Source organism: Sinohyriopsis cumingii, chromosome 12, assembly GCF_028554795.1.
Source record: "Sinohyriopsis cumingii isolate HCF-2022 chromosome 12, ASM2855479v2, whole genome shotgun sequence".
NCBI classification, from domain to species: domain Eukaryota; kingdom Metazoa; phylum Mollusca; class Bivalvia; order Unionida; family Unionidae; genus Sinohyriopsis; species Sinohyriopsis cumingii.
Genome location: NC_142972.1, coordinates 44,296,450 through 44,312,460, shown reverse-complemented (window position 1 = coordinate 44,312,460; position 16,011 = coordinate 44,296,450). Strand labels below are relative to the sequence as shown.

The window sequence follows — 16,011 nt, the reverse complement described above, 5'->3', positions numbered from 1 at the left end:
TGATTTAAACACATGAAACAAGAATCCAAAATAGGAATGAATTTGACTGCTCAGTTCTCTCCTTAATTATTCCTTCAAGAGTCTATTATGCCTGTGTGTCGCAATATACTCCATGTGACAGATCTTACTACTCTGTCTAATATTTCACGATACCTGTTCATGTGACCTAACCCATCAAATGGGAAATAACTTTATTCTTCTAAGAACTCACCTGACCCCACCAGCAAATGAGAAATTACCCCAAACTTGTAAACAGGTTTTATTGTTAGAAAGATGACATCTATTTATAAATCCTATGTTATACAGGCACTGTAATATCATAAAAAAGAATCTTAATCTTTGTACAAAATTAGGTATGTAATATCTTCTTTATATATAATAACCACAATTTATAGTCATGGACAAAATTACACATAATATAGATACATGTACAGTCATGTACCAAGAGTTACAAAAAATATAGATATACATAACACCTTAACATAGTACTAGTTACCGCTCTGGTAGCCTAGTTTTTAGAGCGTCCGCCTTGGATGCGGGAGGTTGTGTTTTTGATCCTATGCCGTGTCATACCAAAGTTTTACAAAAATGGTAATAACAGCTGCCTCACTTGGCTCTCAGCATTAAGATGTTAGTGTTAGGACTGGTTGGCCTGGTGTCAGGATAATGTGACTGGGTGGGACATCATGCTACATGTCTGCGGCATGATGCCCCTGTGCTAGACATCACTATAAACTGCCACACTGCAGACATTGTAGCGATATGACTGAATTTTTTTTAAAGCTATGTTAAAAATCTAAATCACACACACACACACACACATAGTACTAGTTGGTTGGGTGTCATACATAAGCCAATAGTATAGGTGGTTGGGAGTCATCTATGTGTCAGTATAGTACATGTATTTGAGATAGCTCTCAATGACCTAAGACATAGTGTCGAAATTTAATATGATACTATGATGCTTGATTCATTATGTACTCATATTTGAATGACTCTTTTAAATCAGAAGATTATATTATTGCGAATGCTTCTAGTTTGTGTTTTTATTCCTTTATTTATAGGGTGGTATACGCATGTTTGCCATAGGCTATGGAATCCAGGGTGCCATCAAGTTATTTGGATCACTGGGAAGAACCTTCAAGAATCCAGGAACATTTCTCAAGTCCTTATTTCAACGAGACAACTTAAGACTTGGTGCTTTCCTGGGTTGCTTTGTTGCCATCTTCAGGGTAAACATTTCAATTCATCAAACATTTTAAAAAGAGCCACACATGTGGAATGGATATTTAGTGATATACTTATGTAGATTGATTGGTAGGTAGGTATAGTAGGTATGTTTTTACATACATATGCACATAAATGTTGATTACAGTAATGAAAACAGAACATGCCAAATCACATGTTTGAAGCAAATTAAAGTGAATTCAGACCATTCAGAAAAAATATCCTGAGATAAATTCCATTGTATGGCATCGTTGTTGTTGTTGTAGGGTTTAACGCCATTTTTCAGCACAAGATAGGCTATACATGGCAGCCAGTATTAATGGTGGAGAAAGAACCTGGGAAAACCCCGGAAAGAACCACCGACCCACGAGAAGCTACTGGCAAGCTTTCTCACATACCCACATGGGCTGAATCTGAGACTCGAACCCACGCAGACAGAGGTGAGATGGCAGTGCCATTGTATGGCATAACATCATATCTAATGTTCACAGATAAATTCCATTGTATGGCATAACATCATTTCTAATGTCCACAGATAAATTCCATTGTATGGCATAACATCATATCTAATGTCCACAGATAAATTCCATTGTATGGCACAACATGGTATCTAACGTCCACAGATAAATTCCATTGTATGGCATAACATCATATCTAATGTCCACAGATAAATTCCATTGTATGGCATAACATCATATCTAATGTCCACAGATAAATTCTATTTTGTGGCATAACATCATTTCTAATGTCCACAGATAATTCATTGTATGGCACAACATTGTATCTAATGTCCACAGATAAATTCCATTGTATGGCATAACATCATATCTAATGTCCACAGATAAATTCTGTTTTGTGGCATAACATCATATCTGATGTCCACAGATAAATTCCATTGTATGGCATAACATCATATCTAATGTCCACAGATAAATTCCATTGTATGGCACAACATGGTATCTAATGTCCACAGATAAATTCCATTGTATGGCATAATATCATATCTAATGTCCACAGATAAATTCTATTTTGTGGCATAACATCATTTCTAATGTCCACAGATAATTCATTGTATTGCACAATATTGTATCTAATGTCCACAGATAAATTCCATTGTATGGCATAACATCATATCTAATGTCCACAGATAAATTCTATTTTGTGGCATAACATCATTTCTAATGTCCGCAGATAAATTCCATTGTATGGCACAACATCATATCTAATGTCCACAGATAAATTCGATTGTATGGCATAACATCATATCTAATGTCCACAGATAAATTTCATTTTGTGGCATAACATCATATCTAATGTCCACAGATAAATTCTATTTTGTGGCATAACTTCATTTCTAATGTGCTGCTTAATATAATGCCATTTGGTTTGGTGCTTTATGGCACAGCAACACAATTTATTTAGTGCCAAAGCAATTGTATTAAAGTACCTTGCCAAAGGACACACCAAGGTAGCTGACCCAGACTGGTCTGATGGTAAGATTCGAACCCACCTTTTGGTCATGAGTAATGCATGCTAACCATTTCACTACTACAGCTCCCAATATCATATCATAAACTTGAGAATGTCAGCAGTTTCTCAAAAGATAAAGTCAGAAGACGTCAGTTTGATGTAACAATCATTAAGGGCTGCCGTTTCAGCTATATTTTTTCCTCAGACCAATGCATACATGTGATTATAACAGCAGTAGGACCAAAAGATAGTTTTAAAGGCTTTCTACCACACATTCTGTTTTATGTTAGGTATTACCCTTTTGAAAAATACAAGATTTTTAAGCATTTAAAAAAAATGCATTTGTATGCATTCTATCCCTGCATTAGAAAATCCAGAAGGAACCAGTCTGCTGAGGACTGGAGACGTTGTACCAGTGCAGTGATTTATAATTAACTGACTTAAGAAGGATAACATGTATACAAAACAAAAAAGCTGTTCATTGATTACTTTATTGTTGTAATCTGGGGAGTAAGGCCAGATGCAGAATGTTTTTTTTATGAGCCATTATAAGTAATAAAGGGATCAGATTTGGTCCCTGATGGCTTTTGAGGCTTTGAATTAAGAATTGGCTGACCTTTGACCTTCAGTGAGATACATAAAGGAGAGACTGATAAAAAAAATTATGTTCTGGCAGAAACAGCTGAGTTAGTATTTTGAGTTCTTGTATTGTTTAATTTTTAATGTACTCCAACCGGCAGTAATCTTACCATGTTCCTTGTAGAAAATTGCTTTCCCTTTTAGCATACAACTTGACTTATGCATGTTTCATCACATGCATCATTTTCAGATATATTACCCTCAGCTATAGTATTATTCCTGTTTGGAAAAAGCTGTCTTGAGATTTCTGGCAATGTTTGGTTACATGTTTCATAACCTCATGTTTAGGTTACTACCCCCGCCCCCCCCAGGGTTTATGGCATATTATCTTTATTTCTTTTTTTTCTCGCTCAGGGAGGTATTTGTATTTCCCTGTCTGAAGCCTCGTCATGATTCTTGAGTTTGTTTTAGGACAGTACAAATGATTAAATTGTTATTCCAGTAATCTGACTTGTGCTTTCATATTCAACATAAAGAAATCACATACCAGTCATTGCGATTCACATGTTTTTTTTAGTGATTGAACACTTTTATTCATATAAAGTCAGTATAGCATAAAATGCCTATTATTATTATTTTCAGTAATCTTACCAAGCTGTTTTTTATTATTATTTGTTCCCAGTACTCATATAGGTATGGTTGATGTCATCTTTGATTAATGCTTTTGTATTATTAGTTGTTTTAGTACTTTTTTTCCTCTACTAGCTAAGTGTGCTGTTATTTTGTATTATAACCTCTGTGGTTTTTTAATTCTGTAATTGGCTGACACCTGGAAAGTCAGTTCTTGCTACTTCAGGTAATGTTGTAAAATAAGAAAACAGGACACACAATTACATCATATTTTTAGAAGAAAAAAGATACAGAAATATTTGTAAATTTTGTTTACAGCTCTTCATTGCAGCAATGTCTAAGGAGTGGGGATGTGTGGGAACAAGGGACATGCACCTTACCTAGCTTTTATGGACTGCAAAAAGGGAAAGATGGTTGTCCTACTTGCAATATATAATTGGACAAGGTCTGGGACCTCACTGAATGCAGATGGAACTACAAGGGAAGGAAGAGTGTCTTTGTCTTCTTTCTAAGTACCCTCCTCTGTCCCATAGGGCAGAGAGTCAGTTGTACCACAACTATTGAGTCCACAGCTCATTGTGAGCTGAGAGTGAGTTGTACCTGCCCCTCCATGATGATGGAGCATTACCCTTTCAGCCTGTTGGTGACAGGATCCAGCCACCTGGTACAAGGAGAGCTATGATTAAATATAACAGATCTGGTGAAGGGTCCTCCTTCAGATTGGAGTAACCTGACCAGTGGCTGGTCCCTGAGGAATAGTTTACATCATTGGAGCCCCTTTGGTACAGGGATAGGGATCGAGTTGGGCCTCTCCCACCCCAGCTCCTTCCAGGCTACTATTAAATCCTGTTTTTAATTGAGAATCAGTATAATGATGCTAATTTGGGGAAGGTGATTGTATTGGCATCACCCATTTCCTATAACCCAACTAAATCTCTACGGAATGCAGGGCCTTTCCACTGCAGGGAAATGATTAACCTTTCCCATGCATACAGTCATAGCCTTAAGGGCCTTTGATCCATGTTAATGAGGTTGATACTGCAGGCCATGGACCAACAGCTTCCTGTTACAAAGTAGGGTCAAAAAAAGGAGAGAAGGTGAAGACCTTCTTTCCCCAGTCATCCCAGGAGCACTGAGAGTCACTCTTACCCTTCTGTTGAGTCTACCACTAGGGAACAGTCCATTTGTTCCATGAGATAGTTGTCATTTTAAGTTCCCAAAACAGAGATATATTGGGTCATTTAGTTTTGCCTGACAGGAATGAAAATATTCTGTCTTTCCTCATGGATTCTAACAAGTTTGATTTAGGGCAAACTGTTCTTATCCTTTTTTTTGGGGGGGGGGGAGGGTGTCAACAGAGTAAGGGGTCACTGCATGATGATCTCCTCTGATAGCATGTTGGTGGTAACAAACAAGGAGGCAAATGTGTGTGTGGGGTGGGTGGGTGAAACCTCCTTCACTGGGCAAACTTGGAAGGGATTACCATCCCAGTTTACCACAATCCTGGCAAAAAGAATATTTTGGTGGACAGATTGCTCGAGAATGGAAAGATAGTCCTCACAGTAGTCCATAACAGAGTCCCTTTTCTGGCTTTGATGGAGATCCATTGTGAACTTGTTTGCAGCAAGCCAAACAAACAAGTTCCACTTTTACTTTTCACCAATCCCCAATCAGAAAACCTGGGCAGTGGATGCTTTCAGCCTGAAGTTGGATCGTGTGTTCATGTATGCCTTCCCACCTGTCAGGATGATCAGCTGGTGGATCAGCCAAGGATATAACCCCAGACAGGGTTCCTACAGTCTTTGAAGGTCTTTGACAGTTTGGGAAAAATGAGGCAGCATTTTCAAGGCCTTGAAAATTTGGGAAAATCGAGCAGATTACCTTGAGGTCTTTAAAAATCTCTGAAAATTGTAATAAACCCAAACATTTTAATTTATTTCCATAATCACAAATAAAATTGTCCAAGGTTGTTAGATTAAGATGTAGTCAAGTTTTCCTGGTTTCTTTCTTTTGACGACCTGCTCAGTTTCATTGCCACTGCAATCACAAATGAGCGTTTGTTTGGCCATCATTAAACAATATTGTAGTATTTTGCATTCGTTGTTTTCTCATATAACATAACTTGTATACAAAATGTTAGCGAAAATAGGTCTTGGAAATTATTGTTTGTGGTCTTTGAAAGTTGGGAAAAGTCTTTTAATTTATCATTCAGAATTCTGTATGAACCTTGCCAGAGGAAGAACCTGCTGTCACAGCACATGGGCTGTCTCCAACACAACAGCCTGCATATTCTCCACCATCAAACCTGGCTCATCTTAAATAACCATTTGCCAGGACAAGGGTATGAACAAAGCTGCCATGTGTATGACTCAGTCTAGGAGATGATCTACATACAAGGTCTATGATGCCAAGTGGAGAATCTTATGCAATTGATGCAGTAGGAAACACATTAATCCTAACTGTGGCTGTATAAGTGCATTGGCTGATTTTCTTCTCTTCCATTTAGAAGAAGAGCATTGCTCAGTTTCTACTATCAGTGACCCTAGGGCAGCCCTTTTCAATGCACTCAAATTTTTAGTGGGCCCAGCTAGTCATACAGACTCTCACATAGCAGACCTGATCAGATGTTTTGCATTGCAAAGACCAGTGGTTTGCTCGCTAACGCTAAGATGGAATCTCTCGGTGTGTTTTTGATCAATCACTGAAGTCCCTTATGAACCCTTGACTGAAGCTTTGTTTGAGAACCTTATCCTTGAAACTGTTCTCTTGCTTTTCTTAGCATTTGTCAAGCAAAGCAGTGAGGTTCATGCCACATCTCTAGAACCAAGCTGTCTAAATTGTTCATTGGAAATTATTAGTTGTTTTCTTTCCTTTGCTGACTGCTCTGATGGCCTGAGTGGTTAGAGCATCTGCATCAGATGCAGGAGGTCATGGGTTTGGAGCTCAGCATTAAGAGGTTAGTGTTAGAACTGGTCAGCCTGGTGTCAGGATTGGGTGGGACATGATGCCACATGTCTGTGGCATGATGCCTAAGTGCTAGACATCACTGTAAACTAACACAGTGCAGACATCATAGTGATATGACTGAAAAATTGTTGAAGCTACATTAAAAATCCAAATCACACACACACACACACACACACACACCCACCCCTGTCTCCTTTTTCAACCAGGTTTCCTAGCAGCAGACCAGCTTCCATCAGTTGGTCCACTCCCAGCTGAGATTTCTGGTCTCAGTTGTATCTGTGTTGGGGATGATCAAGTAAACATTGATGTCCAGTCAGAGATTTAATTTTTTATTTGGCAACTTCTTAATGGAGACAGAAGGATAGAAAGCATCTTCTCCTACCCTTAAGGGCTCAGCTGATATTTCAGTTCATCGTCCACCATTTTGAGGTGGATTACCTTAACTATCAAATAACTTGTCATTCCTGTATTGAGAAGGACCTTCTTTCATGAAGATCGAAGTCCGTGGGGTTAGAGCCATTGCTACGTACGGACCTGTCTAATTCATTCATCACTGAAGGACATGATGAAAGCTGTGTTATTGTGATATCACATGACCTCCTTCTTTTTGCCTCTGCTTGTTAGCTCACCAAAGTGAATGCATATTTTCTATGGGGCCAATAGCAGTAGCTCAAAAAGTGGCCCATGCGTGTATCATATATCTATAGTATACACTTCTACAGTGAGGGTAAATATTTCTTTTTTTTATTTTCACCACCATTTGTAGGTCATTCAGCCTCCCACTGAACTGACAAATAAAGGTTTGCAATAGCAACAGGTTATATATTACTGAATATTAAAATGTGGTGTGGGTGTGTGTGTGAAATTAATTTTAAATGATGCAATACTTACCTATTGCCATTGCTAGATTTCCTCCTCCTTGGCTGCACTGATACCCCACTAGTTAAGGCTGTGTCCTGGAAAAGAATGATGTTTAGTGTGCATGTACAAGATTAGTATGGGCTGGACTTTTGATCTTTATGGAGTCACTGTTTGGGACGATGAATTCTCTTCACATGTTTGAGGGTAATTTTCCATCTTGAAAAGAATAAGCTATGCAACAGCAACAGGTAAGTATTACCTCATTAAATTTAGTTTTACCCAACCAAAAAACTACATTTCAAACACAGCTTTAATTCGAGGTGAAACTAACTAATGGTGCCATATAATTAATTATAGGGTACCTTTATTCCAGAAACACCTGGAAGTAACAAACATAATTATATATTGGAGCCTAAATTTATATTATGTTAAATGAAAAAACATAAATTTGTTTCATATTAAGGAAATGTTTTTTTTCCAAAACCACAACAACAGCAACTTGTAATACCATTGTTATTTAAAAAGGCAACTTCTTGACAAAACAAGAACAAAATTATCTAATTTTGGTTTATAATATTATTTTAGTATGCTATGAAGGAGCATTGGAAAAAAATTGCAACAAAAATTAATGAGTGATGAGGGATAGAAACCATAAGCCTTTGAGTTAAAACTGTCCCAAAATACTAGTCGTGCAGTTTCATATGGATTGCCTTGAAACTTGGTAAATATTATGGCCATCATGTGAAGATATGCATACTTTCAAATCACTGTGCACCAGTCAGTTTTCTAAGAGTTATTGCTCTTTTTAACTTACAACTAAATGCATTTTTTGGCAGAATCTTACACAACTGGTCTGATGTTTTTATTTGATGACCATGAAACTTGACATATATTGCGATCATCATCCGAAGATGTTATTGTTGTTGTTGTTGTGGGGTTTAACGCCATTTTTAAGCACATGATAGGCTATACATGGCGGCCAGTATTAATGGTGGAGGAAGAACCCGGGAAAGCCCTGGAAATAACCACTGACCCATGAGAAGCTACTGGCAAGCTTTCTCACATACCCACATTGGCCGAATCCAAGTCTTGAAGCCATGCAGACAGAGGTGAGATGGTAGTGATCCATAACGGAGAGCGCTTTAGATCACTCGGCCACTCGGGGCCCCATCCGAAGATGGGCATATAGAAAATCCATTTTATCCTGCAATTTTTCTTTGTGTTATTTCCTTCTTGACTTTGAACTGGGGGCAACTAGTTCAGTTATTTTCAACTGAGATTACCTCTTCTATTTAGAGGATGGATGTTGGAAAGGTGATGGGCATATTTTTTATTTGAGTGAATTTCTTTCCATACCCCATTTTTATTAAAGATTTTATTGCACTTTAAAAAATTTCCTACTTGTTTTGAAGGCAGTGAATTGCTTGTTACGACGGGTACGTAACCAGGAAGACAAGCTTCATGGATTATTATCCGGATTTCTAGCAGGCTGGTCCATGTTGTTTTACAAGGGGCCAACCATCGCTCTTTATACTGCCACCAAACTGGCCGAGGTAAGTAAAAAAATATAGGTCATCAATTTAGTGTACATGTTATCCATTTTTTGTCATTAAATAGTTTAACTTATGGCATATTATTTGGTGCCTCCCTCACCTGACACCTTTTCCATTTTAGCCTGTTTCGGTGTTATTGTAATTAAATTTGTATTGATGTATTCATGTATGTATGTACTTGTATGTGCATGTGCATGTATTCATGTAGGCATGTATTCATGTATGCATGTACTCATGTGTGCAGATATTCATGTACTCATGTGTGCATGAACTCATGTATGCATGTAGTTATGTGTGCATATATTCTTGTATGCATGTACTTGTGTGCATGTATGCATGTACTCATATATGCATGTACTCATGCACATGTGTATGCATGTACTCACGTGTGCATTTATTCATGTATCCATGTACTCATGCACTCATGTATGCATGTACTCATGTATGCATGTACTCATGTGTGGATGTATTCATGTAGGCATGTATTCATGTACTCATGTATGCATGTACTCATGTGTGCATGTACTCATGTATGCATGTAGTTATGCATGCATATATTCATGTATGCATGTACTTGTGTGCATATATGCATGTACTCATGTGTGCATGTACTCATGTATGCATGTACTCATGCACATGTGTATGCATGTACTCATGTATGCATATATTCCTGTATGCATGTACTCTTGTGCTTATATATGCATGTACTCATGTATACATGTACTCATGTGTGCATATATTTTTGTATGTATGCACTTGTGTGCGTGTATGTATGTATGCATGTACTCATGTATGCATTTATTCATGTATGCATGTACTCATGTGTGCATATATTCATGCATGCATGTACTCATGCATTCATGTATGCATGTACTCATGTATGCACATGCTCATGTACTCATGTATGCATGAAAACTGACCTGTGCTCAAACTTCTTTTCATAAATGTGATGTGTTCTGGTAAGTGCAACACACTGATAATTTGGAAAAGAATAATACAAAAGAATGTCTTCTTGCAAAATATTTCAATACTTTGATGACTAACTCCAGTGATTGAGTGACATTTGTTTTAATGATTATGACCTCAACCAGATGAGGTTTGTCTTCATAGCTGGAGTTTCACTTTTGCAACACAGCTAACATATAGATAGTTCCATTATTACATATTATATATGATAGTCCCAGTTACTACATTATAACCAAGATTGATATTTGACCACACTCATTGGTTTATTGAAGCTGCTCATTCATGAACATGAAATCGTTACAGTCTGAAGATGTTCGCTATGTATTTAACTAACAAGGAAGTTCTGACAGTGCTTCATAGCCAAGATTCATTGTAATGTGTCACCATATTGCATTGGTAATGTTTTATCATTTTGGTGTTCTTCTCTGTTTTCAAGTGATTGTACCTTTTTACATTGTATCAGTGTATTAAGGTATTCTTGAATGTACTAGCCCCCCACCTCAAAAAAAAGTTTTTCCAATTTTGTTTTATTTAAAGGAAAATATTCCTGTTTACATTTATACACAAATATTTCTTCTCTTCTAAAACTTATATAAATACCATAGTACCTGAAATAACTAAATTTAGCCCTATAATAGTACTCTATGAAGCAAGAGTTTGATGGTACTCTAAACTACAGTCCATAAAGCAAGAGTTTGATGGTACTCTAAACTTCATTCTATGAAACAAGAGTTTGATGGTATTCTAAACTACAGCCCATAAAGCAAGAGTTTGATGATACTCTAAACTCCAGCCCATAAGGCAAGAGTTTGATATTACTCTAAATTACAGTCTATAAAGCAAGTGCTTGATGGTGCTCTAAACTACAGCCCATAAAGGAAGAGTTTGATGGTGCTCTAAACTACAGCCCATAAAGGAAGAGTTTGATGGTACTCTAAATTACAGTCTATAAAGCAAGAGGTTCATGGTAGTCTAACAACAGTCTGTAAAGCAAGAGTTTGATGGTACTCTAGACTACAATGTATAAAGCAAGAGTTTGATGGTACTCTAAACTAGAATCTATAAAGCAATTGTTTGAAGGTGCTGTAAATTTCAGTCTATAAAGCAAGAGTTTGATGATACTCTAACTTACAGTCCATAAAGCAAGAGTTTGATGTTAATCTAAACTACAATCTATAAAGCAAGAGTTTGATGGTACTCTAAATTACAGTCCATAAAGCAAGAGTTTGATGGTAATCTAAACTACAGTCTATAAAGCAAGAGTTTGATGGTACTCTAAACTACAGCTTATAAAGCAAGAGTTTGATGGTAATCTAAACTACAATCTATAAAGCAAGAGTTTGATGTTACTCTAAACTACAGTCTATAAAGCAAGAGTTTGATGGTACTCTAAACTACAGCTTATAAAGCAAGAGTTTGATGGTAATCTAAACTACAATCTATAAAGCAAGAGTTTGATGTTACTCTAAACTACAGTCTATAAAGCAAGAGTTTGATGGTGCTCTAAGTTCATCTGTAAAGCAAGAGTTTGATGATACTCTGAATTACAGTCCATAAAGCAAGAGTTTGATGGTAATCTAAACTACAATCTATAAAGCAAGAGTTTGATGTTACTCTAAACTACAGTCTATAAAGCAAGAGTTTGATGGTGCTCTAAGTTCATCTATAAAGCAAGAGTCTGATGATACTTTAAATTACAGTCTATAAGGCAAGAGTTTGATGGTACTCTCAACTACAGCCCATGAAACAAGAGTATGATGGTCCTCTAAACTACAGTCTATAAAACAAGAGTTTGATGGTACTCTAAAACTGTAGCCTGTAAAGCAAAATTCTTGTGGTAGGCTAACAACAGTCTGTAAACCAAGAGTTTTGTGGTACTTTAAACTACAGCATATAAAGCAAGCTTGTGATGGTACTCTAGACTACAAAGTATAAAGCAAGAGGTTGATGGTACTATAAATTAATAGTCTATAAAGCAACTAGTCTTTAAAGCAAGAGTTTGATGGTACTTTAAACTACAGTCTCTGTAGACCGCTTCTATATCTAGTGGTTAGAGCGTCCCCCACAGGATAATGTGACTGGGTGGGACATCATGCTACATATCTGCGGCATGATGCCCCAGTGCTAGACATCACTATAAACTGCCACACTGCAGACATCATAGCGATATGATTGATTTTTTTTTAAAGCTACGTTAAAAATCCAAATCACACACACACACACACACATAGTCTCTGTAAAGCAAGAATTTATTGGTACTCTAAAATACAAAGCAAGAGTTTGGTACTCTAAACTATATATGCAAAGCAAGATTTTTCTGGTGCTGTAAAATAAGTCTCTATAAAGCAAGAGTTTGATTGTACTCTAAACTACAATCCATAAAGCGGGGGCCCCGAGTGGCCGAGTGGTCTAAAGCGCTCTTCGTTACGGATCACTGCCATCTCACCTCTGTCTGCGGCGGTTTGAGTCTAAGATTCAGCCAATGTGGGCATGTGAGAAAGCTTGCCAGTAGCTTCTCGTGGGTCAGTGGTTCTTTCCGGGGTTTTCCGGGTTCTTCCTCCACCATTAATACTGGTTGCCATGTATAGCCTATCGTGCTGAAAAATGGCGTTAAACCCACAACAACAACAACAACAACAACAATCCATAAAGCAAGAGATTGATGATATTCTAAGCTACAATCCATAAAGCAAGAGTTTTGATTGTACTCTAAACTACAGTCTCTATAAAGCAATAGTTTTATGGTACTCTAAACTACAATCTCTATATGCCAAGAGTTTTGATTGTACTCTAAACTACAATCTCTATAAAGCAATAGTTTTATGGTACTCTAAACTACAATCTCTATATACCAAGAGTTTGATGGTACACTAAACTACAATTTCTATATACCAAGAGTTTTATGGTACTCTAAATTAGAATCTCTATATACCAAGATTTTTATGGTACTCTAAACTAGAATCTCTATATACCAAGAGTTTGATGGTACACTAAACTACAATCTCTATATACCATGAGTTTGATAGTACTGCACAATCTTTAAAGCAAGAGTTTGTTAGTACTTTAAAATACAGTCTATATAAAGATAGAGTTTGATGGTACTCTAAGCCAAAATTTATGTAAATCAAGAGTTTGATGGTACCCTAAACAACAGTCTTTGTAAAGCAAGATCTTGATGGTACTCTAAAATACAGTCTCTATAAAGCAAGAGTTTGGAGTTTGATGGTACTCTAAACAACAATATGTAAAGCAGGAGTTTGTTGGTACTGTAAACTACCTTGTGTGTGTGTGTGTGTGTGTGTGTGTGTGTGTTATTTTGAATTTTAACATGGCCTTACAAAATTTCCAGCCATAATCGTTGCAATGTCAGCAGTGTGGAAGTTAATAGTGATTTTTAGCATTGGGGCATCATGCTGCAGAGCTGTAGCATCATGTCCCACCCAGTCATATTATTCTGACACCTGGCTGACCAGTCCTAAAACTAACATCTTAATGCTGAGCACCATGGGAGGCAGCTGCTAATACCATTTTTATAAGTCTTTGGTATTCAAACCCGCATCTGAGGAAACTACCTTATTTACCATAAAAGCATTTTATGGTCATCATCCAATCAAGAGCATTATTTTGTTGAGGCAGCCTTGGAGGACATTCAGAATAATGATCAATTAGTGTGCTTTTCTGCCCATTCACACCTAACAGTATGTTCAGTGTATATTATCCTGAATACCTTGTCCTGAGAATTAATTCTTTTGTTCATATTGTGCATATGATATTTGCCTGTGAGATGAAACATCCATTATTCACTCAGAGCAAGCAAATTGTCTTTTTATTTTATGTTCAAACATATTGGCTAAACATAGGTGTAACAGATTGAAGCAATTTATTTGTTACTGAATCATGGATGATGTCATTGATTTACAGTTTTTATGTTCTGTGGTTTTTGTGCACATTTGCAAAGAAAATGTAGTAATTTAATTCTCTTTCCCAGTTCAAGGTCAATCAGCACCTAAAAAGAATGGGGGAAAAAAAGCGCTTACTCTTTGTTGGATTCGAACGTGGTTCATTCTATTTCATTCTGAGTAGGGTTTACTCACCATTAGACATTGGAATTTCTTGGTCATAAGGTTATCAGTATCTGTAGATGGGCAGTGAGCAAATATATATCTTGTTTCACACCATTGAATTATTGATATTATTTATCTCAGAAAATTCTGTAATTTACTGCCTAGAATGAAATGAAAAAATATATACAACTGCCAACTGGATCTAGTTCTGATATCAAAATTGTTTCACAACATAAATATTGTCTTTGACAACAGAATTTATAGTGAAATCTCGCTTGTAAAAATGTGAAAGATGAGCCTTATTTTCCTTTAAAAGTGCGTGGAAAGATCTGAACACAATTCTAAATATGCAAGTAATTTCCCCAAATATACACTTAAGTCAAATCACTCTGGTTCATAGAATAAAGCTTTTTCAAGATGGTACCACAGATCTGCAGATCTGAAGACCAAATTAATTATGTACAAAATGAGGTTATCAAAGGGAAATTTTCCATAGCATACAACTGAAATAAAAAAAAATTGCAAAATTATTGTGTTAGAGATGTTGACAGCTTTGTTGAGAAAACTGTGTGATTACCATTTGTGGAGTTTTAATTGCTGCCCATTGACAACACCGTTGGTTTACACAGTATTTAGAGTAATTGCAGTGGTTTCAGTCTGGTGGTCATTTTCTTTTCAGCCACTTGTTTTAGAATATGGTTAACAGTTAACACATTCCTTCTCTCTCTCTCTCTCTCTCTCTCTCTCTCTCTCTCTATATATATATATATATATATATATATATATATATATATATATATTTTACATACCCATTTAATATTAGATTACTGTTCTGGCATTTGATACAAATGACAAATGTTCAATCCATGATTCCATACTGAACACCTAAAATGTCTGTATCACTAACAAACTATTCTTACAACATGAGCTTTTCAATAATAGTCTACTTATAACATATTGGGATTGATTTGGTTTTGGATTTTTTTTGGATCGAACCCATGACCTCCCGCATCCGAGGCGGAAGCTCTAACCACTAGGCTACAGGAGCGGTTATTGGGATTGATTTATTACTATATATTTTAAATTCAGAAAAGTTAACAAATTGTTTGAATTTTTAAGAAATGGGTGAAAATGGCAGCTTTTGTCACTTAGGATAATTGGGGAATAAGCAGCGATGATTAGTTTATTGGTTCTTGATGGTATCAACAGTGTTGAGGTTGACAACACTATTTTGGACAAGACGTTTGACAATGCTTTCTCAGATGAAGTAGGTGTGCAAAGTGACACCAAACGTGAGAGAGAGAGAGCATTACTTTTCCACTGAAATCTTTTATTTAAAAAAAAGCCCAGGCAAAGTAAGAAAGACTCCAGGAGTCATGTCAAGATAAACAGATAATTAAGGGACAGTAACTATGGCTACAAAATTTGAACATGAAATGAGTTTGCTAATTGCCACAAAGTGCTAAATTCTTGGTGCAATAACTGTAAATAAGGGGTCAAAGAAACTGAAGAACAAAATCTTTTGAACTGTGCACCTGTTGATCTCGTTCCCAGCTATGGCAATAATAAGGCAGAGAAGATTATCAAACATTCCAAGCTTGCCTAAAATCCAATTCAGCTTCAGGGTTTCACAAGTATGGTAGACTATGTATTGCAACATATAAAGTAGACATATCAAAGAGAGCAGCAGTTCT

The 16,011-nt window shown here is 36.6% G+C and overlaps 1 protein-coding gene across 3 annotated transcripts in view; it reads left to right on the top strand.

Moving 5' to 3' along the window:
- LOC149786358 (transmembrane protein 135-like) overlaps window positions 1-16,011 on the top strand; it is a 352,299-nt gene that overhangs the window by 310,553 nt on the left and 25,735 nt on the right. For all 3 annotated transcript variants that reach the window (XM_089976786.1, XM_089976785.1, XM_089976787.1), the window contains exons 9-10: window positions 1,065-1,232; window positions 9,147-9,287. In XM_089976786.1, coding sequence (XP_089832912.1) covers window positions 1,065-1,232; window positions 9,147-9,287 — 309 coding nt within the window. The remainder of the gene's footprint in view (window positions 1-1,064; window positions 1,233-9,146; window positions 9,288-16,011) is intronic.